Source organism: Vulpes vulpes, chromosome 16 (assembly GCF_048418805.1).
Source record: "Vulpes vulpes isolate BD-2025 chromosome 16, VulVul3, whole genome shotgun sequence".
NCBI classification, from domain to species: Eukaryota; Metazoa; Chordata; class Mammalia; order Carnivora; family Canidae; genus Vulpes; species Vulpes vulpes.
This window is the reverse complement of record NC_132795.1, coordinates 73,179,437-73,206,637: the sequence shown is the minus strand read 5'-3', so window position 1 is coordinate 73,206,637 and position 27,201 is coordinate 73,179,437. Positions and strand designations below refer to the sequence as shown.

At 35.9% G+C, this 27,201-nt stretch overlaps 1 protein-coding gene across 1 annotated transcript in view; it reads right to left on the bottom strand.

Moving 5' to 3' along the window:
* The window catches only part of TMEM131 (transmembrane protein 131), a 229,943-nt gene that overhangs the window by 92,778 nt on the left and 109,964 nt on the right, over window positions 1-27,201 (bottom strand). Inside the window, exon 5 of the mRNA XM_072742147.1 lies at window positions 7,584-7,707. Coding sequence (XP_072598248.1) covers window positions 7,584-7,707 — 124 coding nt within the window. The remainder of the gene's footprint in view (window positions 1-7,583; window positions 7,708-27,201) is intronic.

Here is a 27,201-nt window from a genome sequence, read left to right as displayed (position 1 = left end):
TGCCTGTGTCTCTGCCTCTCTCTCTCTCTGTGACTATCATAAATAAATAAAAATTAAAAAAAAAAAAAGAAAAAAAAAAGAAAAAACATACTCCTGACAACCAAAAGGGTCCAAAAAGAAATCAAAAGGGAACCCCCCCAAAAATTGAAACAAATGAAAATGGAAATATAACATACCAAAACTTATGGGATGCTGCAAAAGCAGTTCTAAGAGGGACTTTATAGTTGTAAATGCATATATTAAGAAAATAGAAACATCTCAAATAAACAACCTAACTTTACACCTCAAAGAACTGGACATAGAACTATAAGCCCAAGTCCAAAATTAGCAAAAGGAAAGAAATAAAAATCAGAGCAGAAATAAATAAAATAGAGACCAGAAAAACAATAAGGAAAAAAAACCAGTGAAACTAAGAGCTGGTTTCAAACAGATAAAACAAAATCAGCAAATCTTCAGCTACACAAACCATGAAAGAAGAAGACAAAATCCAAAGTCAGAAATGAAAAAGGAGACATTACAATTGATACTACAGAAATACATGGGATCATAAGAGACTAGTATGAACAATTATATGCCAACAAATTGGATAACCTTTAAGAAATGGATAAATTCTCAGAAACATACAACCTACCAAGACTGAATCATGAAGAGAAAATCTGAAAAGAACAGTGAGTAAGGAGACTGAATCAGTAATCAAAAACCTCTCAACATAGAAAACCACAGGATAAGCTGGTTTCACTAATGAATTCTACCAAACATTTAAAGAATTAACGCCAATCCTTCTCAAACTCTTCTAAAAATTTGAAGGGACAGAACACTTTAAAATTCATTTTATGAAGCCAGCATTATCCTGATACCAAAGCCAACAAGGACAAACAAAAAAACTACAGACCAATACTCTTGATGAATACAGATGAAAAAGTTCTCAAAAAATATTAGCAAACTGAATTCAACACACAAAGTATTATACACCATGACCAAGCAGGATTTCTCCCTGGGATGAAAGGATAGTTCAATACATATAAATCAATAAATGTGATACATCATATTAACAGAATGAAAGATAAAAATCAAATGATCATCTCAATAAATGCAGAAACACATTTGACAAAATACAACATATTTTCATGATAAAAACTCTCAACAGACTGGGTACAGATAGGACATAACTCTGTATGATCAAGGCCATATACGGAAAATCCATAGCTCACATCATACTCAACATAAAAAACTGAAAGCTTTTCTGCTAGGATCAGGAACAAGATAAGGGTGTCCACCCTACCATGCTTACTCAGCGTAATAATGGAAGGCCTAGTTAGACCAGTTAGGCAAGATAAAGAAATAAAAGGCATCTGAATCAGGAAGGAAGAGGTAAAATTGTCATATTTGCAGATGATCTGATCTTATATATAGAAAATCCTAAATATAGACTCAACCAAAAAACTGTACAATGTAAACATAAATTTTATGTGCCCTGGAAAACTAAAAAATTCATTTCATTGTAATGTTCACTTTATTGTGATAATCACTTTATTCCAGTGGTCTGGAACTAAACCTGTAATATCTGAGATGTATCTGTGTTATGAAAACTACAAAACCTTGATGAAAGAAACAAAAGACACAAACAGATGGAAAGATATTTCACTCATTGATTGGAAGAATTAATATTCCAGTAACTGTCTGTTAAAATGTCCATACTACCTAAAGTCATCTGTAGAGTCAAGGCGATCCCCATCAATATCTCAAAGGCATTTTTAGAGAAATAGATAAAACAATCCTAAAATTTGTATGGAACCATAAGACTCCAAATAGCCAAAGCAATCATGAAAAAGAACAAAGCCTAAGGCATCACACTTCCTGCTTTCAAACTATACCATGAAGCTGCTGTAATTAAAATAGTATAGTACTGGCAAATAAACCAATGGAACAGAACAGCCCAGGAATAAATCTCCGCATATATAGTCAACTAATATTTGACAAGGAAGCCAAGAACACTCAAATGGTGTTAGAAAAACTGGATAACCAGATGCAGAAAAATGAAATTAGATCCCTATCTTCCATCACTCACCAAAATTAATTAAAAATGGATTAAAGGCTTAAACTTAAGACCCGATACAATAAACATCTAGAAGAAAACACTGATAGTGGTGTAGGCCATGATTTTTTTTTAACATGACACCAAAGTCCAAGAAACAAAAGCAAAAATCAGTAAGTGGAACTATATCAAATTAAAAAACCTCTGCAGAGCAAAATAAAAGATCAACAAAATAGAAAGGAAGCGTGTAACATGGAAGAAGATATTTGCAAATCCTATGTCAGATAAGGGGTTAATATCTAACATACATAAAGAACTCATAAAACTCCATAACAAAACCCCAAAAGTCTGATTAAAAAATGGCAGAGCAACTAAACAGGTATTTTCCCAAAGACATAGCCAACAGGTATACAAAAAGATGCTTGACAATTTTATTTGTCAGGGAAATGCAAATCAAAACCACAGTGAGATATCACTTCACAACTGTTAGAATGGCTATCACTAGGAAGAGAAGAGATAACAAGTGTCGATGAGATGCAGAAATATGGAAATCCTGTATACTGTTGGTGGTAATGTAAATTGGTTCAAAACGGTATGGAGGTTCCTCAAAAATTAAAAATAGAACAAAATAATCTGGCAGTCCTACTTCTGGGTACCCAAAGAAAATGAAAATAGGCTATCAAAGAGATATATTCACTCCCATTTTTACTGTAGCATTATTCACAATAGCCAAATATAGAAACAACCCAAGTATCTTATCAACAGATGAATAGATTAAAAAGACAGCGCGCACACCCACCCCCACACACACCCCATGGAATACTATTCAGCCATGAGAAAAAAGGAAATCCTGCCATTCGCAACATGGATGGGCCTTGAAGCACATTGTGCTAAAGGAGGTAAGCCAGATAGAAAAAGACAAATCCTTTCTGCTATTGCTATATGGAATTTCAAAACGCCAAACTTGTAAAATCAGAGCATAGAATGGTGGTTACCAGGGACTAGATGGTGGGGAAATTGGTGATACGTAATTGAAGGGTACAAATGTAGAAGAAAAAGAAGTTCTAGACATCTAATGCAGAGCAGTGATCACAGACAATACTGTATTATAAACTTCAAAGCTCCTAAGAAAGTAGTATAGTTCCTACCAGAAAAGGGAAATGATAAGTGACATGACAGAGGTGTTAGCTAACCCTATAGTGGTAATCATATTGCAATATATAAATGTATCCAATCAACACACTGTCCATCTTAAACTTACAGTGTTATAATGTCAACTGTATATCTCAGACTTACACAATGTTAAATGTCAATTATATCACAATTAAAAAAAAAAAAAAGAAACTGGACCACATCTCCCACTGTACTCCTAATCCATTTATCCTACTTTTTCTGTGCTCATCATCTAATCATCTGCTCATTACCATCCAGTATTTTATAAAATTTACTTATTATTCTTGCCTTCTCCCCTCTGTTGCTATCTCCCAAGCTCCCCAGAAGTATCATAAGTGAAGGATCTTTGTTTTTCAGTGATAAATCCAAAGTGCCGGGCACTTAGTAGGCATTTAAGAAATATTTGTTTAAGTCCTTATTTCCACACAGATAGTAAACTATTTTCTAATTTAAATTTTCTTACATGCCTTAAATTCCAAAAGTAGTGCTTATTTTACTTGGAGATACAGTATCAAGATGTATGAAGAAACAGTTAATACAACAAACCTTCCCCCATTCTCTTCCTTTTCAGCTTATCTAGTTAACCTATCTGTACCTTACTCTGGCTCTTATTAACTGTCCAAATATGTACATCATTTTTACTTTTTATAAAAAGGGCATCATATCCTACTCTACAATGTGCTTTTCTTACATATTAACACAAATATCATAGTATTCTGCCAATAGATATAGATTAATTCGTTCTATTATCCACATCATAATATTCCATACTATTGCTATATTACATTTTGTTCAATTCCCATTAACATATGTGGATATCAGAGTTTAACCTGAAATAGAATAAACAATGTCTAGGCTTCTATAACTAACTAAAAATAATCATTGATATTCATTAATGACCTTCAACCTCATGAGAAGCATAATAAAATATATGGGCTAAAAAATTTTAATTTTAGTCACAGACTGAAACAATGTTTTCCTAGTTAATCTTCGGGTTATCTGAAAATTTAATCGATCAAAAGGTTCTAGACAATCATGGAGAAGTAATTTGTGTCTGCTTACCTATATCTGTTAGGCACTGCATTTTTATAAATCTTACTATAATCAAAATTTGACTATTATAATTAGAGTATTAAAAATCTGCATTCTTTGATACAAAACATATACTACATATTTTATGGCCAATATACAATACTGTCATGAAAGATGAATAGGTCTAAATTGCAGTCTTAATATTATGGTATTTTAAATTGTAATTATAACTAGATAATTATAGTTAATTAACAGGTAATTACAATAACAGATAATTATTAGAAGTCATATATAGAAAAACAAATTTTCATATAACCACATTCCTTATTACTCTTATTTTCTTGATTTTCAAGTTAAAAGAAACCCTTACTAAGGGGATTATTTGTGTGTGGGTTATTATATGGTTAGACAAAACTTGGGCCTTTTAAAAACAATAATCACTCTTTTCTCTATTTCCTTCTAGCTAATTAATGTAAAGATGATATTGGTAAATACCCAAAAACTTAAGTGAGTTACAGAAAATTTCCATTCTCAAGGAAATAAGATCTGACCAGGAATTCTAAAGGTGACAAAGAGTTAAAATTGCTCTCCTGGACACAAAAAGACTCTTTTCATCTTTCACCAAAGGCTGCCATAGGCCTAAAACTGAAGTGAAGGGGAAATAAAGTTATTTCTTTCCCCAAGAGTTCATTTCATTTCTCCCATCCACTTCTTGAGCTGCTGGAGTCTACACCTTACTGCAGGGAACTAAGATGGAAACCAAGAGGAAGAAGTAAGAAAAGATAGCATAGACTTCAGCCACCTCTTTTTGAAGCTAAAACTAGGTGAGTTAACTAGATTTTGACAGGTTATAAATGATTTTTATTGTTTAATTCCATATCCTGACAAATTAGTTTTTAACTTGTCCTTTGACTAACATACACATTTAGTTTTTCTTTTTAAGATTTTTTTTTTTTGAAGAATTTTCAGAACTCTTCTCTTTGCATAAAGTTCATGTGTAGAAATAGGTCCCTGGGAAAGTCTAGTTCGGAAATGTCAAGCTAGTGGCCGTTAGCTTGTTTTGTTTGGTCTACACCATCTGTCTTTCTAAAGATTGAGTTTATTTTCAATGTGTAAAAGCTGGAAGATATCATATAAAAATTCCTATTTCTGATTTTTCTTGGAACATGAGAATTACCAGGCATGGACTTACATTCCCACATGGTAACCACTGGCTAGAGCTGAGTGTGAGCTGATGGCTTTGGACAGGACACATGTTCTCCAGGTCACCTTCACTCCATGTGGCCTCCTTCACTCATTTACATTTTCTATGTGGTTCCTATAACAATCTTTATTTGTAACTCTTGGTCTAGTCTTTGTCTTACAATAGCAACATGAAAAAAGTGAAAAGTCTGGCCTTTATAAGGGTGAAGCTTGGGAGTTTAGAAACAACAAAACATTGCTTGAATTAGCAAAGAACGTTAAAAAGTTAAAAATAAAATCTGTAGGGCAGTTGTGAACTATTTTTAAACTGTTTCCATTTTCACTTCACTATTTCGCTATTTAACCAAACATGTCTCTACACATTGGCCATGCCCCAGAAGCTGGGTTGTTGAATTTAGGCATAAGTGTACCTCTATATTCGGGTGGTAACATATACGTCACACTATAGTTTAATAAGATACAAATCAGTGGGTAGGCCAATAGAGCACCTAGACCCTCACCTCCGCTCCTGTCATTAACTGCATGAGAGGTGCAATCTCTGGAGTTGAGTGTTTTCTTCGTTTGTATAATGAGGGTACTGGACTGGATGAATACATGAGTCTCTCCCAGCACAGGCATTCTATTATTTGAGAACATCAGCACGTTTATAAAAGCTCTGAAAACATCTTTTAGTTAACAATAAAAAATAACTCAAGGAAAACTTATTTTAAGAAATATTTTCGAAAAGGGGTGTTTTCCAGGAGTACCACAAAAATAAAATCTTTATTATTGAAAGCAACATGCTAACTCATCAGTGCCTTGTTAATAGAATACTTTTAAATTTAAAAAAGTCAAAATTATGTTCCCCCTTTTTTTTTCTCCAGAAGTTGCTAGCTAAGGACAACCTATGATGAAGTAGGATTTTTGAAAAGAGGAATGGAAAATCTAAATAATTTATATAATTTTAGCTGTTTTTTTTTAAAAAGCTGCTTTTTATTTGGTCATATCTCTTCAAAGGAGCCAGTGAAAACTCTGGGAAGATGAAATTAGGTTCCATTCATTTAATTCCCTCTGATACACGCTTTTTAGCTTTTTTGGGAGCTCATTTATTTATTTATTTTTTGCATCCTATCTATTAAAGCTTAATGGGTATATTCTCTCAAATCCAAAATTTATGAAGACCCAAATTTTTGGTCAGATAATTTTTTAAATAACAAGTTTGCATACTATCTACAAAAATGATTGTAAAGTTAAATTTTAGAAGGTACTTTTGGTAGGTGGAACTCTAAAATAGCTCCCCAAATTTCCTGCCCTTATCTCTGAAATTGTAATTATGAGGAGATACCATGCCTGTGGTTATTTATATTACACCATAAAAGGGATTTTGCAAATGTAGCTGAGGTCATCAGTTAGTTGACTCAATTAACCAAAAAAGAGACTATCCAGATGGTCCTAACCCGATGGCATGATTGAGGCAGAATTTTCTCCTCTGGAGGCAGAAGAGGAAGCCAAAGAGACCCAAGGCTTGAGGGAGATATGATGCATTACTGCTGGCTCGAAGATGCTGACAAGCAATGTGGGCGCCCTAGGAAACTGAGAGAGGTCCCTGGCTAAGAGCCAGCAGTGAATTGGGTCCCCAGTTCTAAAAGCACAAGAAACTGAATTCTGAGTGAGTTGGGAAGTGGATTTTCCTACAGTCCAGTCAAGGACTCAGCCCTGCTGACAATTTAATTACAGCCTTATTATGATACTCTGAGCAAAGAGCCTACTGGACTTATGACTTATAATACTATGTGCTAGTAAGTGGGTGTTGTTTTAAGCTATCATGTTTGTGGTAGTTTATTATGGAATAATAGAAATCTAACACGGTACTGAGGAATCACTTATTATTAAAAAGGAAAAAAGTCAACTAAATTTCTGACTGCTACATTTTTCAGAGTGCTTTGGTTCAAAGTTAAATTGTTAAGTTGTTTGATGTTGAGAAAAACAATATGTATTTAAAAGAAGTGGTAATTCTTAGGAAACGAGGCAAACTGAAACCCAGAACAAACATGAAACATTCACATTGGATTTTAATTATAGCAAAATTAGATTATACATGAAAAAATCTAGATATTTCAATTTCAAACTTAAGGGAAACATTTATAGTGGAAATACTTACCCTATTTTGAAAAAATGATGCATGAAAATGTGATGTTGTAGCAGATATTGATACTAAAGTAATAGTTTCTTCAGAACTAGGATTATGTAAGTAAACTTTTTCCATTTTTGGCATTCCAACTGGCCTGGAAAAGCAAAAAAAACAAAACAAAACAAAACAAAAAGAAAAACACCAAAAAAAAAAAAAAAGGTCATAAATACTTCAAAAGATTATTTCGGGTTGTTAAAAAATTTAATATCAAAACTATTAGACAAATACATATCTAAACATATAAAATTGTTTATTAAATTGCTTTATATTTAAAGTTACACATGAATATGCATTCAACAAATATATAGTGAGTGCTAATTTTATGTCACACATTGAGCCAGGGACTGGGATATGAGGAAGCAAATCTCTGCCTGAAAGAAGCTTTCAGTCTAGTGAGGAAGCAGGCAGGGAACAAAATAGTCAGATCCTTTCATTGCTCTCTGTAATACCACCCTGCTTTCCTACTAATTCTGAATCATGTCCTCTTCTCCCTCAAATTCCACTAATACATGCTCTTCAATTTAGGAGAAACTGAGTGGCAAAGTTATGCGAGCCGATCTGCCTTATGAGTTAGGGGCTATTATTGTTCTCACTTTATAGATGAGGACACTGAGGTGCAAAAAAGTTACTTCACTTCAAAAGTTACAGTCCAAAGTCATACTTGGAATCTAAATTTGAATCCAGGCCATCTGGCTTTAGTCCATGTTCTAACCTAACATACTAAACTGCCTCCTCTCAAAGGAACAACATAAAACACACACTCAGTGGTCTGATATCCAAAGACCCATTTTAATGTTCTCCTTGGCATCCACATTAGTTTGTCTTAAGAGTGAAATCTCTTCAATTATGTAGTCCACTAAGTACATACACAGCTAATCTTAGTTGTACAGACCTCCTAACTCCTACAGTATCAGAGAATTCTACATATAAATTACATTTCTTCTTCACATTCTCTGTTCATTTAATTAGCACCAGTCTTATTTCCTTAAGAAGATTATCAGCACTTCTCTGACAAAGGTTACATTATATATGCACTGTGTATTCCCCACATTATCTAGCACAGGCACTTGGTAAGAGTGTGCATAGGTAAGTTTGCTCCCCTCCACATCCCCCAGTGGAAATTAAGATCCTCCCTAACCCGGCATCACTCAACTTAAGCAAGTCACTAACTCCCTATGTTTTCACAACCTGGTTCAGGCTGGTTTCATATGCATGGCCCCCATGTCTTTACCAATCTCTTTGTTCTGTGTTTTCCTCCCTAATCTTTTTGCCAATCCAAATCCCCATTTTCTAATTCAAATACAACTTCTTTCATAAGGTCCTCTCTTCGGGCAACCATTCAGGTCCACATTTTTATTTTATTCATGCTACTGCTCTCCTTGAACACCCTAACTCCCCATACACATATAAACAACAATGCTGGAAAAATGTAGAAGCTAGAGAAAGGTACTGATTCCATCCAAGGATTAACTAAAAAACAGTAAGAAACCCTTGTGGGGAACAGAACGTTGCCTTGAACTGGCAGGTGGGGAAAAGTGAGGGACAAAGAATAGCTTAAGCTGACAATGAGAGGCTAGGGAAAAGGAAGTTTTCAAAACTTTATTCTTCTCCATTTCCTTCCCTGCTTGCCTGGGGACAGTCAGAGCCTTCCTCTTCAACCTAGAAAATAGCAGAGGGGCTTACAGAGATGAGAAGCTGATAATCAACTACTCTGGAGCATACTTACCTCTAACTCCTCTCTTTGGTCTTCTAAAGACCAAGGGCTGTTTCATTACAAGTTAGGAGGATATGCCCATCTAGATGTTTCTGTCTAAGCACTATCAGATAGAATGCTGGCCCACATAGGACAATCAATAATTTTTACATGTATGAGAGTGTGGAGTTGGGTCTTTCTACCTTGGGGAATCTCTCTCTTCTTAAATTCATAAGAGACAAGGGCCAAAAGGCTTGTTATTGTGCCCTTCCTCAATATGCATTACAAGACAAGAGCTCTTAAGTTCATACATCAAAACAACATGTTCTGTGAGGAGTATAATCAATTAGAAAACATACCATGTTCCGATAAACTGTAGTGTTCCCAATCTTTGATAGAGCCTGTGAGAGGATCACACATCTCCACTTCATTAACATTAGGCTTGGCCATAATGTTTTCTTTGGCCAATGAAATGTGAGCCAATGTGACATATAACATTAAGTTTTAAAAGTCGTCTTGTACTCTTTCTCCTCTTGTATACTGTTCCAAGAAATGGCATTTCTCAGAGAGGAGTGCTGATTTCAGTGTTAATCCCACTAAAATTTTGGGTTTAGTTGTGGTCATTTATAATGGGTAAGGGCTGAATAATACACATCTGAAGTTGGAAAAATTAAACAAGAACTAAAAATAAGCACAATGTAATATACTTAAGGAGATATGGCAAAATATTAGTAAAACAAAGAAATCATACAGAAAAAAAATGCTAGTACAAAAATATTATGTATATGGGTAGATAAAAGTCTACTAGTAAGTTGGAAAATCAGGCTGACAATTTAGTTCAGAATTCAGCAAGAAAAAAAATATTTAGAATATTTTAAAAGAGCTAAAACAAAACAAAACAAAACAAAACAAAAAAAAACAAACCCAAAGAGAAGCAGATATGTAGGACATAACTAGAAACGGTTATATTTAGAAGATGGACTGTAGGAATATTTAAAGAATATGGACAAAATTAATGGGCAAAATCCAAACTTTAAAAAAATGATAAACTAATTATTTTTCTTTAAAGATTTATTTATTTGAGAGAAAGCATGTGTGCACAAAGGTGGGGAGGGGGGAGGGAGTGGAGGGAGCAGAGGGAGAGGAGGAGAGAAACTTTAGCAGACTCTGTACTCAGGTGCCTGACCCAAGGCTTTATTTCACCATCCTGAGACTGTGACCTGAGCCTAAATCAAGAGTAGGAGGCTTAACCAACCATGCCACTCAGGAACCCCAAAGGTAAACTAATTCTTTTTTTTTTTTTTTAAGATTTTATTTATTTATTCATGAGAGACACAGAGAGAAGCAGAGCCATAGGCAGAGGGAGAAGCAGGCTAAGGCTCCCTGTGGGGAGCCTGATGCGGTACTTGATCCCAGAACCTGAGCCAAAGGGAGATATTCCACCACTGAGCCACGCAGGCATCCCAGATAAACTAATTCTTAATTGAAAGGGTTTATGACCAAGAAACTTCTTACTTAATTAAACACAGAGTATTATGCTGAGTGAAATAAGTCAATTGGAGAAGGACAAACAGTGTATGTTCTCATTCATTTGGGGAACATAAATAATAGTGAAAGGGAATATAAAGGAAGGGAAAAGAAATGTTGGGAAATATCAGGAAGGGAGACAGAACATAAAGACTCCTAACTCGGGGAAACAACTAGGGGTGGTGGAAGGGGAGGAGGGCGGGTGTTGGAGGGGAATGGGTGATGGGCACTGAGGTGGACACTTGACGGGATGAGCACTGGGTGTTTTTCTGTATGTTGGTAAATTGAACACCAATAAAAATTAATTAAAAAAATAAAAAAAATAAACACAGAGTAAAATTTAAGAAGTTCCAAGAGTTCTTTATACAATGTGGATACAATCATCTTAGGAGATTTTTGCAAGTATTTTTTCCCATTGTGTGGAGTCTTTTGATTTTCTTGAAGGTATCATTTGTAGTACAAAAATTTTTAATTTTTATGTAATTCAATTTGTGTATTTTGTCTTTAATCACTTGTGCTTCTGAAGTCATATCTAAGAAACCACTGCATAAACCATAATGGAGATATATTCTAATGTTTTCTTCTAAAGGTTTTAATAGTTTACCTTTATTACACTTACGTTTAGCTCTATGGTATACTTTGATTTTTGTGTATGGTGTGAGGCTGGAATCCAACTTAATTCTTCTGCATGTGGATACCCTGTTGTCAAGCACCATTTGTTGCAAAAACTATTCTTTCTATATTTAATTGTATTGGCACCCTTGTCAAAATCAGTTTGCAAAAAACAAAGTTCTATTTCTGGAATCCAAATTCTTTTCCATTTACTTATATTGTCTATCCTTTAAAAATTTTTTTTAAGATTTTATTTATTTATTCATGAGAGACACACACACACAGAGTCAGAGACACAGGCAGAGGGAGAAGCAGGATTCATGCAGGGAGCCCGATGTGGGACTCAATCCTGGGACTCCAGGATCACTCCCTGGGCTGAAGGCAGACAATCAACCACTGAGCCACCCAGGTGTCCCTTATATGTCTATCCTTATGGCAGTGTCAGTGTCTTGACTAAAACTTATAGAAGGTTTCCGATATTGGGCACTGAAAGTTCTCCCACACTGGTCTCCTTTTAAGAGAATGGCTACTTTTGTTAAACTTGTATCTAAGCATTTTACTTTTTGAGTTATTATAAATGAAATTGTTTTCTTAATTGTTCATTGCTAATATGCAGAAATATAACTTATTTTGCATACTGACCTTATATCCTGTAACCTTGAACTCACTTGAAGTAGATTTATATATAGAAAATCATAAGCAGAGTATAACACCTAAAAATAGAGATGGTTTTACTCATTCCTTTCTAGTCTCGGCACCTTTTGTTTCTTACTCGTGTAATAGCCCTGTTCTTGATGTAAGGGGAAATCTCTCAGTCTTTCACTATTAAATATGATGTTTGCTGTGGGACTTTCATAGGTACTGTTTATCAGGCTGAGAAAATTCTATTCTTATTTTTTGAGTATTATTATCATGAAAAGATGTATTTCCAAATCCTTTTTGTTTACTGACATGATCGTGCTTTTCTCCCCTTTATTCTATTAACATGGTGTATATTACATTAATTGAATTTCAGTTGTGGGGCTTGAATTCAAGACCCTGAGATTAAGACCTCAGCTGAGATCGAGTTGAACACTCAGCCATCTAGGCACCCCAGTATATGATCATTTTTATGTGTTGCTGATTTTGGTTTTTATTATTTTGTGGAGGAATTTCAACAAAAGGGGTATTGATCTGTACTTTTCTTATAGCATCTTTGTATGGTTTGGGTATAATGATAATGCAGGCCTAACATACTAATTTGGGAAACGTTCCCTCTTCTATATTACTTGGAAAAGTTTATAATGGACTGGTATTAATACTTCTTTGAATTTTTGGTAGAATTAATTCCTAAGACTTTCTGTGTGTCACAACTTTCATTCTGGGAAGTATCTTGATTACTAATTCAAACTCTTTACTTGTTAGAAGTCTATTCAGATTTTCTATTTCTGCTTAGGTCAGTTTCGGTAATTATGTAATTACCAAATTTATGTCTTTTAAGGAATTTGTCCATTTCAACTAAGTTAATGAATTTGTTAGCATACAGTTGTTCATGGTATTACTTTATAATCCTTTTTAAAAAATTATTTCTGTAAGGTTGATAGTAATGTCATCTCTTTCGTTCCTGATTCTAGTAATTTAAGAGTCCTTTTTATTGCTTGGTCAGTCTAGCTAAGAGTTTGTCAATTTTGTTGCTCTTTTCAAAGAACCAATTTGTTATTTTTTTTCTATTAATCTGTATTTCACTTATTTCTAGTCTTCATTATTTTTTGCTTTCTAATTATTTTTATCCTTGCTTTTCTTCTTCCAGTTTTTTAAAGTGGAAGGTTAGGTTTCTGATTTGAGATTTGTTTTCTGTGATTATTAAGATATTTATAACTGTAACTTTCTTCCTGGGCAATGCTTCTACTGCATCTCATAAGTTCTGGTAGGTTATATTTTCATTTCACTCATCTGAAAGCATTTTCTCATTCCTCTCTTGATTTTCTTCTTTGATTCACTGGTTATTAAAGAACATGTTGCTTAATATCTGATTTTTTTTTTCTATATTGCTTTCCAGCTATTTAATTGGGGACAAAGTTACCAGAGAACATACTTTATATGACTTTAAAACTTATTGGGGCTTGCATTATGGTCTAGCATATGGTCTATCCTGGAGAACAGTTTGTGTGTGTGTGTGAGAAGTATAAGTACTTTGTTGTGGAGTGGAATGTTCTATAGATGTCTACTAGACCTAGGAGCTCTGTACTGTTTTCAGGATTTCTATGTCTTTTGTTATCTCTTGCTTAGATAGTCTATCCATTATTGAAAGTGGAGTACTAAAGTTTCTATGAATGCTGAATTGTCTATTTTTCCCTTCAGTTCTGTCAGTTTTACTTCCTTTACTTTGGGTTTCTATTGTTAGTTAAGTCTTGTTAGTTAAGTCTTTTTTAATCTGAAAATTTTGGTCTCTTAACTGGTGTATTTAGACTATTTATATTTAATGTAATTATTGATATAAAGTCCATCTGCTAGTTATTTTCTATTCTATCTCTTCTTTGTTTATAACTCTTTTATATGCACAATTTTAAAATCTTGGTACAACTAAACTAAAAATCAATAACAAAAAGATAATGTGATTCTCTAAAAATACATAAATAGATCAATGGATGTGTAAATAACCCGTGGATCAAAGACAAAATCTGAATAAAAATTAAGAACTATCTGGAACTGAATGAAAGTGAAAAACTTAACTCATTAAAAGCTTATATAATACAGTTCATTCTGTGCTTACAGAAAAATTCATGAATTTAAATCTACATATTTGAAAAGAAAAAAGCCTAAAAGTTAATGAGCACCCATGTCATTAGAAAAAGAACAGCAAATTTAAATCTAAAGAAAGTACAAAGAAAGAAATGATAAAAATAAGAGTGGAAATCAGTGGGGTAAAACATAAAATAGAGAGATCTATGAAGTCAGAAGTTCACATGTCTTGGGGGTAAAAACTAGTAAGTTGATAACTACTTGACAAGATTGAGGGAAAAAAAAAGAGATGGCACAAAATATCATGATGATAAAAGGAATTACCACTACAGATGCTACAAACATTAAAACAATCATAAAATGGTATTAGCAACTTTATGTTAGTAAATTTGAAAGTTATCCTAAAATTGCCAAACTCCTAGAAAAACACAGCTTACCAAAACTGGTAAAGTTTTTAAAAATATATAAGCATTACAAAAAATAAAACTTCTAAAGAGGCATCTGGTGACTTAATCAGTTAAGTGTCTGACTCTTAATCTCAGCTCAAGTCTTGACCTCAGGGTCATAAGTTCAAGCCCTGCATTGGGCTCCACATTTATAAAAAAACAAGACAAAACAAAAAGCTACTAAAGAAATTAAATTCATAATCTAAAATCTTACTACAAAGAAAATTCCAGTCCAGGAGTACTCTACTGGCAAATTATACCAAATACTTAAAGATAATATTCTACTAATTATTTGAGGAGAAAAGTGAAATACAGATACAAAATGGGGAAAAATGAAGAAGACCTCTATGACTCTAGATCTGAGTTGGGAAAATATGAATTAGAATTATCAGTATGAGGGATCCCTGGGTGGCGCAGCGGTTTAGCGCCTGCCTTTGGCCCAGGGCCCGATCCTGGAGACCTGGGATCGAATCCCATGTCAGGCTCCCGGTGCATGGAGCCTGCTTCTCCCTCTATGTCTCTGCCTCTCTCTCTCTCTCTGTGTGTGTGTGACTATCATAAATAAATTAAAAAAAAAAAAAGAATTATCAGTATGAGACATGATTTACATATATGCATTTATTTTTTAATTATTATTCTTTTAGAGAGAGAGAGAGAGTGGGGTGCAGGGCAGAGGGAGGAGAGCATCTTAAGCAGGCTCCATGCCCAGCATGGATCCCCACTCAGGCTTGATTTCTCAACCCTGAGATGATGACCTGAGCTGAAACCAAGAGTCTGATGCTTAACTGACTGAGCTATCCAGGTGCTTCTACATATATGCATTTATATATATGCATATGTTCGACCATAGATCTGTTCATGCAAGCCTAGAAGCAATGACTTTCAGAGCAATAAGCACACTTGGTGCCTAGATATGATTTGAAATGTCATTCCAAGTTAAAACAAACCAAGACCTCTTGTACTTTTGGCTCATTCCAAGTCTAGGACAAGGAAAACAGAAGGAAGTCTAGAATGTCTTACTGAATCAGAAAGCAAAGAAATGTTCAAAGCTTAATGGGACATATCAAAAAGCAACAGGAATCAGCTTAAACAGGCTCGCATTGGGAAAATATAAAGAGATAGATACTCTAACTTAATACTAATCAGAGAAATACAAAATTAACAATGAAGTATCACATTATCCCTATTTATCTAGCAAAATCGAAAAGTTGGCTAATATTAAGTGTTAGTGCAAATGTAGGGAATGTGGAACTATAGGAATGCACATGCACTACTCTTATGAGTAGAAAGTAGCACAGATATTCATAAAAGCAATCAGGCAATACCTAGATAGTGAAGTGAACTCCCACTCTATGACCCATGAATTCCACTCCTGGCCTTATATTCCAAAGAAATTCTTATGACAGTCCATAGTGAACCTGTAAGAGGATTTTGTTGCAGGGCGGTTTGTGGTGGTAGGGTATTAGAGGCAATATGCATAGCCACTGAAGAAAAAGAGTTATGGGTAAAATATGGATACTTTACTATGGTTAGAAATAAGAGAACAGATGGACATATAACAAAAATGGACCTTTAAAAAAGAAAGAAATAGAATGAACTATGCAGCCACTAAGGAAAACAGCATGGAGGTTCCTCAAAAGTTAAAAATAGAACTACCATATGATCCAGCAATCTCACTTCTTCCCATATCCAAAGGAAATGAAAAGAGGATCTCGAAGAGATAGCTGCACTCCCATGTTCACTGCAGCATTATTCACAATAGCCAAGATATGGAAATAAATGAAGTATCAATTGATGAATGGTTAAAGAAGATATGGTACATATGTATACACAGTTGTCAATACTGTACTATATACTTGAGTTGCTAAAACCTTAAATGTTCTCACCACAAAAGAGAAGTGGTAATTATGTGATGTGTTGGAGGTGTTAGCGAACCCTACAGTGGTAATCATTTTGCAATACGTGAGCATATCAAATCAACATATTGGGTACCTTAAACTTATACAATGCCACATATCAATTATATCTCAATAAAGTCAAAAAAACCCAGAATGAACTATATCACAATATTCATATACTAAAATGTAATTACATAAACTAAAAATATATAATATCTATCTAGGTGGCAGATGTAAAACTACATATATACCTTACGCATTTTTCTGTGTGTATACATTTCCTGAAAAAAGGTAAAAACAGTATTAAGGTAAAGTAATGAGAATACTCTGGAAAGTAACACTGCTCTACAACTGTTAAGCATCATCATATAAAACTAGAATAAAGCATTTGGAGGTTTGTTTGTTTAGAGTGACCACATCAGTCAAGATGCTTTTGCTGGGTGAATTTTTCACTTGAGGTTGATGAAAGGTATTCAGTGAAGGCCTGTATTTGAGCCAGCTTTATAATGATGCTGGCTTATTTTTATAGCTGATTCTTATAAAACTATATAACGCTCAACCCGATTTAGTCAGAAAGTGAGCCCTGCATGTTAAATATGATGCCTCAAGAATTCAATTTTAAAAGTATTTTAACAAATGCTATATAAAGTAGAATATTAAGAACTCAGGGTGGAAGTATTACAATTAAACATTACAAAAAATAAACTCAAAGGTCATTTTATTGTCCAAGTAGAAATCTTAGTCTGTTTCCTTATGGGTTTTTGTATAACTTCCTCACTAGGACTTCATAGTTTGTTTTTTCTCTTTTAAATCCTTAAAGTCAGAAGTTGGTCAGAATTTGCTGTATTCAAGCTGACTTAATAGTTACATTATTTCACTTGATTTTCATATTCTGTATCATCTAAATCAACATCAAAATCTAATTTACCACCACTTTACTCAGTTCTTCTGCAGCTTTATCTACAGTTTAACCTTGGATTATTTTAAACATCTTGGAGGAAGATGTCTCTTCTGCATCACACAGAAAATGTAGGGTTTATCTGCCTAAGGTTTACCCATTATGTAAATAAGAACTACTCAATTTTAATGGTTTTGATAATGGTCTGCGCTATGGTTTATTTTACACATCATTTGATAATTTCTTTATAAAGATGACATGAAGTTTTGTTGTGGTGGTTAATGTCTTCTGCTGCCTCTAAGGGCTAAACACCAAGTCTTACTCCCCTTCTGAGAGCTCATCAATGTAGATGCTACGACCTCTTGTCCCAAGTGGAAAGGATGTGGAACCAAAAACCTGGTCCAAAATCATTTCATGTCTTACAGCCCAACCACCATGAGGTCCAAAATCTTTCTGTGGCTCAACAGACCAGCAGTGAGGAAAAAAACCCAAATGTGCAACCAGGACTTGGTCCTGAGGCAGGGACAGAGAGGTATCTACAGAAAGGCTTACAACAACACATTTAGGGTTAGGAAGTAGGAAGCTAAGTGCCCTCAGAAACTCTTTAAACTTAGTGGAATTCCTCTTGTCTCTGGTAAAAAAATTTCTCAGGAGCTAGACCCCTTAACCAACAGACTCATCAATCCCAGGTAGGGGTCACAGGACCATGGAAGTGGGGAAGTAGGTATAAATCCAGCTAGGGCATCAAATTTTGGGCAGGATGCTGCAGGGAGAAGCTGTATAAAGACAATATGGAAGATAAAACTCTTTTTCCTCAAGCCTGATATAGACATATATAGAGAACAACAGTACGCAGAAATAAAAATGTCCTTACATCCTGAAAGTTTAACACTAATGTGCTTTCCTCAATAAATATGTTCTTTTAAAAAAATAAAAATAAAAATAAAATAAAATAAATATGCTCTTTTACAATTCAAGTGTTCTGTGGGCTACCTGGCAATCACTCATTCACCTCCCTATGAATTTATTCTTAAATGTTTTCCCTCCTGTGACCTTAGTGTCCTCAATCTCAATTAAGATAGAAGACAGAATATAAGATGGATAGTTAGTCTAAGAGATCCTTCTGGAAGACAGGACTCAAGATGGCCTGTTACAGCAGAGGACTATGATGAGGTAAAGAAGCAAGCTTGGAGGTACTGGGAGCCTGAAAGCAGGGAGTGGATCAGAATGGTTGATGTGCAATGCTGCTAAGGCTGGCCTCACCCTTTCTTCCAGGGATCAAAGAGGAAAGGCCCTGGCCACACCCTATAGAAATGAACCTTTGCTCAGAGGAGAAGGGTCATCTACTTACGTTCTTCAAAGAAGGTTGGAGTAAGGAGAGTAAAGGTCTTAGGAAAGGTGTCAGTAGGCTACTCTAGTTAGGCAGGCTCAGACAGAGCAGGATTCCTGCAGCTCTGGGCAGTCTACACCACAGGAAACAGAGGGAGTCCTCCTTGAACAGCCCTCATATAAACAGCCTCCCCCATCCCCTGTCTCCTCAGTTCCCTTGGAAATATGAACAGAATCCATGATAAAGGAGGAAACTGAAAGGAGAAGTCACACTGAAACATGGAAAACTTTGGCCAAGTACTAATGCATGCTTACTTGTAAATAAATAAGCAGTGCATTAGTTTTCTGCAACATAACAAATAACCACAAACTTAGAGGCTTTAAGTGACCCATTTATTACCCTACAAGTCTGTAAGTCTGAAGTCCAGGCCCAGCATGACTGATTGATGTGGTCAGGGTTTCACTCACTCAAGCTCAAAATTCTCTCCTAGGCTTACATAGGTTATTAGTGATATTTAGCTTATTTTCTGTCTCATGCCATATGGCTCTCTCCATTTCTAAAATCAGCACAAGACACTCCCTGCATCAAACACCTCTCATAATTGAAATCACTGTATTTCTGTCTATGACTGCTACAAATGTTGACATGACATCAGCTCAGGGCGTCAGATTATCTCCCTATCTTAAAAGGACCTTAATAACATTTCAAAATCCTTTATAGAAACATCTAGATTAGGGATCCCTGGGTGGCGCAGTGGTTTGGCGCCTGCCTTTGGCCCAGGGCGCGATCCTGGAGACCCGGGATCGAATCCCACATCAGGCTCCCGGTGCATGGAGCCTGTTTCTCCCTCTGCCTATGTCTCTGCCTCTCTCTCTGTCTCTCTGTGACTATCATAAATAAATAAAAATTAAAAAAAAAAAAAAAAAAGAAACATCTAGATTAGTGTTTGATTGGGAGAAGATGTGTGAGCATCTTGGAGACCAGGAATTTGGGGGACCATCTTAGAATTCTGTTTGTCAAAAGCAGCATGTGTAACTGCATGACTAGACAGGTAAGATTTAAAAATAAAACAAAGATTTCCAAATGCCTGCAGTGCTGGTTCTGTTTGTTTCCACTGTCAGCTACTCCGAAGACAGAAGGAGATAAATCAAGCAGAATCAAATACATGGCTGTTCTCTGGGCTGTTTGTGCACAGCTACCGACCGTCCGTATTTCGGAAGAGTCTGAGGTACAAAAGAATTAGGAAGAAGCAGCTATGAGCTAGAGACTGGTCTGGAAAGTTGCAATTTTGTGGTCAGTGGCAAGTTTCCTATGCCACAGAAAGACAACGCAATGCCAGGAAACAGCTGAAGAAATGGCTGAGCAACTGCCCTCAGACAAACCTCATGAATGACAGTGACATAGCACTCTACTAAACACAACTTTTGGCAGGAAACTGGGCCGAATCAATATGCGGTAATTTATACCACTCAATAACCACAAAATCAGAGCATCTTCTTGTACACATTTAGGATTGAGGGCTGAGGGGGCTGTTGGGGGAACAGTTAAAAGTTGAAAAAGTGAAAAGGCACCAAACATCCCTTAAGAAAAGAGAACACACTTGATTTTATCAGAATAGAAAAAAAGATTAGAAGAGGCAGCTTTCAAAAACTGAATTTAACTTGAAAAAGAAGACCTCCATTTTAGCAACAAACTATTCAATAAAGTCCATTTTTAAAGTCATTAATTAGGTCTCCATTTTAAGCTTTAGATTTGAAACCAGGATTTTCTGCACTTAATAATTACATAAACCAAAGAACTCAGTAAACCAAGTTTCCACCCAAAGCATCTTTTACAGTCTGCAATAAATGTCTGAAAAAAAAGGAGTCGTTATGGAAACAAAAATATTTAATAGCATTGGCATAAATAACTAGGAGGGGTGCAGAGGGATGGGGGGAGGTGGTCATGCTCAGATTGCTCCAACTAATTGTTACAGAGAGAGCAGGGAAGGGAGGGCAGAAGGGAAAGGATGAGAATTAAAGAATAAATTTAAAGGTAATGGATGAAAACAAAGCCTATTTTTGAAGAAAGTTTCGGTGAAAGAAGCCCTAAAGGACAGTAAGGATGCTCAGAGTAGTGACAGGAGTCAGTACAGATGGGTACTGACTAGAAGGCGGCCAGGGTACTAGAGCTGCATCCTTGCTAAAAGGCTTGAAACTCTCCTGGAAGCCCTGGATGACCATCAAATGCAACTGAGAATGGTCAATTCTATCCAATTTAAAGTTTTTCCACATACTGCAAAGGGTGTTTTAAAATTATGAGTGACTTCTAGTTTAGCAAAAAGACCACAAGCAGTATGGAAATAGTTACAGAAAATATAAGGCAAAACTTCAGTGCATGAGTCAAGGTAGTAAGCAATGATAACTCTACTTTTAATTTTTGGAAAAAATATTATAAAGTGTTCTGTTAATGCTTTCTTCTTGAATCCTAAAATTGCTGCTATATATATTAAGTCAATGAAACATTTACAGCATGGGCAATACAGTATGCTGCCAGATCAAGTAGAAAAGGTATAGCAAATGTTCAATGTAGTCTGGCAAAAACACTTGAGAATGTAAAATTAATTGATTTAATCTTGTTGGACTTAAAAATAATATATGTGTTAAGTGTGAAATATGCGCCAGAGACACAAAGATAAAGATTAGATGTCTACTTCCCTTCTAAACCAGGCTGTGAAGATAAATTACCTTAACAATTAGACAATTGGAGAAATAACCAGCATGCTGACAGAAGTTAGTAGATGTCATGACTAAGGAGACTGATTCCATTTTTTATTTTTGATTCCTGATAGTTTTCAAGCCCCATAATGTCCCTTCACGTTACATCCCACAACCGAGCAAGCCAATAAGAAAGCCTGGACTCTTTCTCTTAGATCCAGTTAGAACTTCAAACTTTGCAAGTCCGTATAAGCCTCACCCCCGACCACCATAAAAGCCAAGCGTATCTCCTTTCTCTGCTCTCTCAGGCCATTTTTTCAGACTTGCTTGGAAGCCCACCCTGCTCTCCCCAGAAGGCTTCATTATAGGAGTATAATAAACTGTTCTGCACCCTCTTCATGTGTGTGCATTAATATCACCTTCTTGACAGGTGAACCAAATTTTGGGTGAACACAATACCATGGAAGCAGAGAGAAAACAGTTTCTACCTCTGCTAGGCAGGCTAGGGAAGGCTTGCTGTATGAAGAGCTACACTCTACAGTACTGAAGGCCTTTAGGCCACAGAGTTGTAGTAGTGGACTTCAACTGGAGTAATACCCATTGTACAATTTTTCTTCATTGGGTGAAATCCTGAGACACAGGACAACACCTAGAAGACATGTTCACTATCAAATGCCCCCCTTGCTTGACTGATGGGGTAGATAACTGATCTAAGCATGGATCATCATTGTACTACTCTTGAGATTTTTCAAACTAAGGAAAAAAGAAGCTATGCTGTGATGGAGGGAAGCTACAGAAACCTAGTCCTAAGAACACTAGTAGATTTATTCTTATCACTGTAGGAAAAAGATATTGTCAGTGGAAGAGAATAAGCCAATACAGAGTGAGGCAGAGATGACAAAGACGACGCCTGGTGGTGCTGGATAACATGGATCCTTCCTGTTGTCCCTGCGTCACAGCTCCATTTCTGACCTTTCCGTAGATACATTACAGTCCTCAGTGTTCCTTCCAAAACATGCTCATTTTTGCCTCATCTAGTTTCAGTCAGATTTCAAATACTTAGGATCAAACATCTGAAGCACTGGCTAAAACAGAGGGAATACAGGCACTCTGTAGTTACTGTTAATTTTCTTACAATATGAATAGCAGTACTGTAGTTATGTCTTTACATATGGAAATGTGTGCTGAAGAGTATAGGGATAAAATGTTACTATGTCCGCTACTTTCAAATGAATTAAACTTGACAAAAATATGAATGTGGCAAAACTCTTAATTATTGAATTTAGGTTAAAAGTACATTCATTATTTGTTCTTTCACTTTTTTTCTTAATTCTGTGAAAGCACCCATAACAGCTTACAAAGACCACTTACTTCAGGAAATGGTAAGTCATTCTTCACAGGGGTGGCTTATGGTGGGGAGGCATATAAGAAAGGTAAAGGACAGCTTTTATGTGGAGAAATTTAGCATCTATCCTAAAGATGCTAGGAAACCATCAAAGGATTTTTTGTGTGTGTGGAAAAGAGTATTAGGAAATGACATGCATGATTAGGTTTGGATAGCAAAAAGATTTCCCTGTCGACAGCATTGATCATAAATTGGAAAATGGCAGGCATGTGGTAAAAGTTTAGATAAGAAGTGATGAGGGGGCAGCCCGGGTGGCTCAGCGGTTTAGCACCACCTTCAGCCAGGGCATGATCCTGGAGAGCTGGGATCGAGTCCCATGTCAGGCTCCTTGCATGGAGCCTGCTTCTCTCTCTGCCTCTCTCTCTCTGTCTTATGAATAAATAAATTAAATCTTTAAAAAAAAAAAAAAAAGAAGTGATGAGGGCCTGAATTAAGAGGAAAAGCGTAAAAAGGGTTAGAGAAGAACAGACATGAATAGACAGAAGTCTGGTAATGGATTCAGTGGGAGAAGGGATAGAGTGCTCTGAGGTAAAGAAAAGAATCCAGGAAACATCAGGATTGTTGGCTTTGGTGACTGACTTGCACCATTCATGGAGACTGGAGATCCAGAAGCAAGAGCAGGGGACACTGAGTTTAAGGTGTGTTGCTGGAGACACAGGTAAGTGTCTGGAGAGAAGGGTGACATACAGATCAGGAAACCATAGGCATATGCCAAGGGCACCTAAGAGAGCACACCATAAGGAAATGTGGAGTTGGCTGAAAAGAGATGAAGGAAGAGAAGCAGCTATAGTTAGGGGACAGACAGGGAACAGAACCCTGAAAGAGACTAAGAAAAAAGGGCTTTAGACACAGGAAGAAAACACAGAATGGTTCACAAGGATAAAGGCCAAGAAAGATCTGAGAGGGAGGAAGAAGTCAGCAGGGCCACATACTCTACAAGAGATCAAGAGACAAGATTAGTAAGTGTCACCTAACAAGAAGACCTAAAGTAGGGCAGTTCCAGGGTCGATTAATTCTGCAGTTCAACACTATTATCAAAGACACAAGTTCTTTCCATTTTTCTAGTTTCAGACACATTTTGCTGGCTTTATCCTCAGACTAGTACTCTTGATGGATTGCAAGATGGTTGCCATAGTACCCCAGGCATCACATGTAGACAATATCCAGCATGGAAGAGGGGAAATTCTTTCTTAAGTCTCTTTTTAAAGTGGGGGTGGGGTGGGGAATCTTGTTCCCAGAAATCCTTTAGTAGAACCTGACATCATATTATTGGGTAGAATTGGGTCATACATCTACCCCTTAACTGATCATAAACAAGAAGGGGAGTATTACAATTAACTCAGATTAATCAGCAATACTGAGCTGGGGACAGGATCACTTTTCCTAAGGTCTGGATAGCTGAAAACTCTGGGGTTGTATTAACAAAAATACTGAATAGCTAACTAACAAGCATGAAAAGGGGCCATTCCGTACCAAGGTATTCTAATCTGATTTTTTTCCACATAATAATATTTATCTAAGGAAGAGCAGGGATTTTTGGAGGCTGAAAGAAAAGTGGTCAATGCAGGAAAAAATTCCAATCAAGTAAGCTTTATGCTTCTGAGAATGGAAGAAAGCCCAACATACAATAACTTTAAAGGAGGACGTATCCTAAAACTTCTCTGATTTCTTTTGGCAATCGGCTACTTTCTACCTCACTAATAATTTACCTTCTGCAGTGAAAATGCACAAGTTCACCTTCTTTGTACTTTCTACTTTCAATTTTCATAAAAAGAAACTTAGCTCTAAAACTGCTAAGCAAATTCTTCTAATCATATTGCTTGCGATCTTCTAAGGGCAAACAAAATTCTAAATTTAGAAACCTCTCTGTTTATATCCTTGTGGTAGCCCTGTGGTAACCTGAGTAGGCTAAACTCCAGTCCCCAGAATTTCCTTATACGTCTCAGCTTAGGGTGGGTTATATGCGATGCACTCTCCTGAGAGCTGTAGAATATGGAAGGGAGGCAGCTGATGTTGTGTAGTATACACGTAACTTCTCCCAGTTATTCACTCAAACGCCAATGTAGGTGCTGTTGGGAAGGGATTCTGCAGATGTAATCCAAGTCCCTAAACGGCTGACTTTAAATTAAAGAGAGATTAGGCATAAGCAGGCTTGTCTTAACTAGTCAGAAGCCTTTGCAAAGAGAATTTAGCCCTTGCCTAAGCTAAGAGACTCCAAACAACAGATGAATCTACAATTGCTCTGCTTCCTCAGGATCTTCCCTGCCTGTGGACATCAGGCTTTAGTACTTGCCCTTGGAGTTCTAGCCTACTCATGATCCTCCCCTTTTGACTGCCTGCCCCTATATACTATGGGCTTGCTTAACCAGCTCCCACAATTATAAGCCAATACACGAAAACTCCACACTCATATACATACACACACACACAAAACCTGACTGATTGAACCCTAATACACATGTATTCACATCTACCCCCAAGTCCCACTTCTACAGATCCTCTTTTACCTTTATGAGATAAAACCAGCTCCATTCAGTTTTCTCAGACTGAATGCAGAAAAGATTAAAATGATAGAATGTTTCCTTTTCTTTTATTTCCACTATTTTGGAGCAGCATGTAAATTTGCTGGTTTAGGGAATAGTTCAGTATACCTACTATATACCTTCCCTATGCTGTAATGAAGAGTTCATGCTGTGTTTCAAATAATTTTCTTCACTGTATTACCCAATCCTTGCATGCACTGGAGTTCACCTTCCATTTGTACACATTCAATAAACTTCCACTGTTGCTCTCAGCTCATGAGATTTCAGTTCTAGTCTCTTAAAGAAATCCTACTTATTTCCTCTCTGTCATACATTAATTCATTTATTCCTATCAGTTCTTTGTTCATGATACCAAATTATTCTCTAGCCTAAATATTAACTGAAAATCTCTGTATTCTGCATATCCTTCATCTCATAACTCTGTTCTCAGGACTCTCTCCTGATGATAAAGTCCTGCTATGTTTAAATTGTTAGTTTCAGCACTGATTATAAGAACAAAAAAGTTTAAAATAATGCAAAAGAAGAAATGAATTGCACAAATGTATCTGTACAATTTGATGTTCTTTAATACCATAAAAGAAAATAACAGATAATTCAATAAAGAAAAAAATACCTAACATATTATGTTTAGAAAGCAGGTTATAAAACAACGTATGTTCAGAATATACAGTTATGTCTTTTGTGACTTGATAAATAAATACAGATGCACAGAAAAAAGAACTTGAAGGATAAAAGCTCAATGTTAATGTTTCTTGGTGGTGGGACTTCTGGTAATTTTCAATTTTCTTCTTTCTCCGGATAAGTATTTTCTAAGTTTACTACAATAGGCATGCACTGCTCATGTAATAAGCAAAATCCTAGTAAGTTCCATAGTGGTGAGTTAATAATCTGTGGCCTAGAACACAGGCTTTCAGAAGGATATCCAGAAAACCCCTGAACCTGTGTGTACAATGCTGTGTGTGTAATGCTGTGTGCCTCTGTGTGCATTAGAAAAGGTAAAGGAAGAGGTTCACAGCTTTCATCAAGTCCTGAAGCGATCCATGATCAGAAAAAGGTTAAAACTACCAGTCTAGAATCTTGCATGATCTTACCTCAATTTCTCCTATTTCAGGTGTGGGGCATTATTTAAAGGGCCAAGGGAGAGAGAATGTGAACAGGAATTCCCAATTCCTACTCAAGCATTTTGTATAGCTGAAAATGTCTTTTATCTCAAGTGATGTATAAAATTTGTAAAAACTTTCTCAAAAACAAATTATAAAGTCTAGAACAGCTGGATATGATTTTTGACAAGATCTTTCTAGAATGGTTACTGCTAAGCTTTCCAAATAAGAATACTCTGTTTTTGAGACTAAGGATTTTGGTGTTGTATGCCAACCTCCTCTCCTGGCCCTCAGGTGGCACCCGAAATACCACTCTTACCCTAGTCTCAGAATGGAGTTCTGTTCTGGTCCATTCTAGGATGAGCAAATATACTCCAAGAGCATTTTACTGTAGAGAGAAAACTTACTAGTAGTTAGAAAATAATGAACTCTCTTATGAAGATCAAAATATGTGTCACATGTGTTTCATTAAATTTATCTCGCATTTGACAGAAGACAACTGTAGGAGACATGTTACTGTGATTGGCTTAAGGTCTCTACTTTAGGTTCCTCACAATCTTGACATTGTATAACTAAATGATTTTTATAAGACAGTAATGATAGTGGTAGGTTTCCCATCTAAACATTATGATCTTTAACACCCAGAAGTCCATTTTACTTACATAATGACTATCAGAAATACTGATTCCATCTAGAAGTGCACAAAGAATCATATAAAC